General features: G+C 36.9%; 1 protein-coding gene across 1 annotated transcript; it reads left to right on the top strand.

The window, feature by feature from the left end:
- The first annotated feature begins 46 nt into the window (after window positions 1–46).
- Window positions 47–3581, top strand: LOC106884447 (melatonin receptor type 1A). The gene has a single exon (XM_014935835.2). The coding sequence runs from the start codon at window positions 1815–1817 to the stop codon at window positions 3345–3347; it is 1533 nt and encodes a 510-aa protein (XP_014791321.1). The 5' UTR covers window positions 47–1814; the 3' UTR covers window positions 3348–3581.
- The last annotated feature ends 6 nt before the right edge of the window (window positions 3582–3587 follow it).

Raw genomic sequence — 3587 nt, 5'->3', positions numbered from 1 at the left:
TTTTTTTTTTTTTTTTTTTTTTTTTTTTTGTTTCTTTTGGTGTTACCAAGTGTCTTGAAATCAAAGTGCAACGACCACAGAAAATGAAGACACAGAGATGTGTCTTCCGCTTCTTGTAGATTAATCTAGAGATTAAATAATCCAAGGATTTCATTTATATATCTCATTTTATCTGGGGGTTTTTTTTTTGTTTTGAGGTTTTTAAAAAAATTTTTTTTTTTATTTTTTAATTTTTTTAAAATTAAAAAATTTTTTTTTTACGTTATATGAGGTTGTCAGAGATACGGCTGCTGGATTAATAAGCTGTTAGAAATTACCAGAACAACAACAACAACATCATCATCATCATCATCATCATCATCGCCAGCAGCAGCAGCAGCAGCAAGAACAAGAACAAAACGAGCAGGTGCGACAACACGGCCACCACTACCAGCGACTATCACCTCAACAACAAAAATGCCTCTACGTTGTCATTGGGTGTGCTAGAAACAACAGTTACGCTCTCTTTCGAATCCCACCCTTCTCCAGATACGATGTGTGACTACGTAGTCCTGTAGAGTCTTCATATGAAAAAAAAAGGGTGTGATGTGTGATGAAGCTTAAAACGACGTAGATTAAGTTAATAATGCCCAGCAGAATCAATACTTAATTAAACGAAGGGATCAAGGAAGGATGAAGACAAACATTATAATGATCGTTATCTTAATGGGGATCACGGTGATGATAACGAGAAGGGGAACAGCGATTACTTTGTGAGCACCAAACATAACAAAAATATAAATACATACATACATACATACATACACATATATACTCGTGCACACACATATATACACACACACACATATATATATACACATGCACACACATATGTAACTGAGGAAATAGAACTGCTCAAAGTTTTCTTTAGATTGTGCTTTTTTTCCTGACATATAGACAGCTGACTGAATATATATATATATATATATATATATATATATATATATATATATATATATATATATATATATACTTTATTTAAAAGCAGCAGAAATATAACAGAAGACTGTTCCTTGGAGTTTCACGTTCCCGCTCATCGGACAGTTTTGTTATATATAAACAGTTTTGTTACATATATATATATATATAAACATATTTATTATATGCCAGAGAAGCAGTATTAGGTCAAAATAGCAATCTGTGCTTCATACTTGATGCAGATACATCATAGAAAGCTATATTAACTGCGGTATCTGTCTGGAGATATCTCTTCACAGATATCTCAGAAGTATATCAATAGCAGACAGAAATCATCCAGCATTTATGGTGGGGTTGTTACATGCACATTTCTGCTTTTCTGTGCTTTATCAGCAGCAATCATTCACTTGCAGTCACATGCCAGGACAAAAACATATATAAAAATATTAATATATAAACATTTGCTGGGTATCAACCATAAATAGAAGTTTGGAAGGTAAAACAGCACAAATGGAATGATGGAAATAAGAGTTGGACAGATGGAGCTCATGAGAGGTTACTACAGGTAGACAAAAGTTCAAAAGGTGGTGATGAACATTTTATAAATAATCAAAATATAAAGTTACGCATAATGAACAGTATGCTGCATAGAAGAAATACACACATATATATATATATATAATTCATTTTCAACTGCAGAACACGAAGTAAATAAAGCTATAAAGACTAGTGTGTAAACATTGAGTTAAAAGTAACAATTTGGGTAAAATGAACCTTTCTTACATGCCTATAAACAGATAAATATTTACAGACACACATATACACACGCATACATATAAATATATACATATATATATATGCATGTATATATACACGCAAATTATATATATTTCTATAAGAGTCCTATGATGACAGTATGTGCTACAACCCAGTTTCAAATCATCGTTCCTCTTTCCAGCCGTTACAATAACACACCTGGAGTCTGTAAAGCCGCTGTTTTAGAGAAAGGAGACAGAAAAGAAGGAAAAAGCAAAGAAGCAAGAGTAGGAGTGGGCAGAAGATTTGGAGTGGGAGGCTATTGTAGAGGAGGAAGAGGAAATAGAGGTGAAGAAAGAAAGGGAACCGGTGCTTGGCTACAAAGGAGTAGAGTAGGTGGAAGCGGAGGGGGAGAAGTTGGTGCATTCAGAATGGGAAGATTATTGGGATCAGATGAAGTTGGTGGTGGTGGTGGTGGTTTTGCTAGTGATGTTGCTGTTCTTGTTGGTGGTGGTGCCAGTAGTACAGTGACGTTGGATAATAGTCACAATGTTGTTGCTGCTGTCAGCGGTGGTGTTGTTGGCGTCCGCGATGACAGCGGAAGCAGCTTCATGGATGATGGAAATTTCTGGAAAGCTCTCTCCACTAATCAGACCTCAGAAGAAATCATCCCGTCTGGGATCCTTTATGCTGGCGGTGTCGTTATGCTTTTGGCCACTGTGGCCGGACTCTGCGGCAATTTGGTCATCCTGGCAGCTTTGTGGAACCGCAAACATATGAAAAACATAATCAATATATTTGTCACTAGCTTATGTATCAATGACCTTATGAACCTGCTGCTTAACAACGCCATGGTAACCGTGTCCTATTTTTTCAGATCCTGGCCCAGCAACCTCTTGCACTGCGAGTCGTTGGCACATTTCACTGTGCTGTTAATGGGTTGCTCGCTGTGGCACACGGGACTCATAGCAGTACACCGCTTCCTTGTGGTCGTTTGCAACCAGTTCTACATGACGATGTCAAAAAACATTTACACAGCCTTCGTCTTGACTTTCTCAAGGGTTGTACCGTTGTGCTTTCTGTTGAATCCGGACCTCGGCAACATGGTCAAATACGAACCGAAACTGTTGCGGTGTCTGATCAAAGAGGAATTTGTACTTTTTAAAACGCTGGTCAGTGTCGTTCTTATGATTATACCATCCATCCTTGTGATTGTCTGCTATGTGGCAATTTTCATAAAATCTTACATTGCTTCTGCCGCATTACGTTCAAGTCAAAACAGTGAATGGTTACGCCGTGAAATACAAATTACCAAAATGTTTGGTATTGTCTTCTTAGTAATTTACGTTGGGTATATTCCTTATGGAATAATTCGCAGCATTGACCGCCAGTTACAGTACAGCGGCAGTGTATATGCTGTTATAACTGTGCTGTACGCGGTCGCCAATACAGTCAATCCGCTTATATATGGTGCCATGGACAAAAGGATTTACAGGGCTTGTGTTAACATGTTTTGCACTTCGAAGAGGCAGGTTCAAATACAGGAACAGGTGCAACTGCATTCACAGCGAAACGAACTTGCTGATACAGGATTAAATAACATAAATGAAACCAAAAAAATATCCAGTTGCTGAAACCAATGAAAAAACTAAAAAAAAATGAAAAACAAGAAAAAAGATAATAATAATAATAATAATGATTTCAATGGTTTCAAATTTTGGCAAGGGGCCAGCAATTTTAGAGGTGGGGGTAAGTCAAAAATATCAATTCCAGTACTTGACTGGGATCTTAATTTCATTGACCCCTGAAAAGATGAAAGGTAAAGTCGACTGTGGTTATATTTGAACTCAGAACCTAAAGATCTTGGAAAAAAT

The sequence above is a fragment of the Octopus bimaculoides genome, chromosome 30 (assembly GCF_001194135.2).
Source record: "Octopus bimaculoides isolate UCB-OBI-ISO-001 chromosome 30, ASM119413v2, whole genome shotgun sequence".
NCBI lineage: Eukaryota > Metazoa > Mollusca > Cephalopoda > Octopoda > Octopodidae > Octopus > Octopus bimaculoides.
This window is presented reverse-complemented; position numbering and strand designations above follow the sequence as displayed.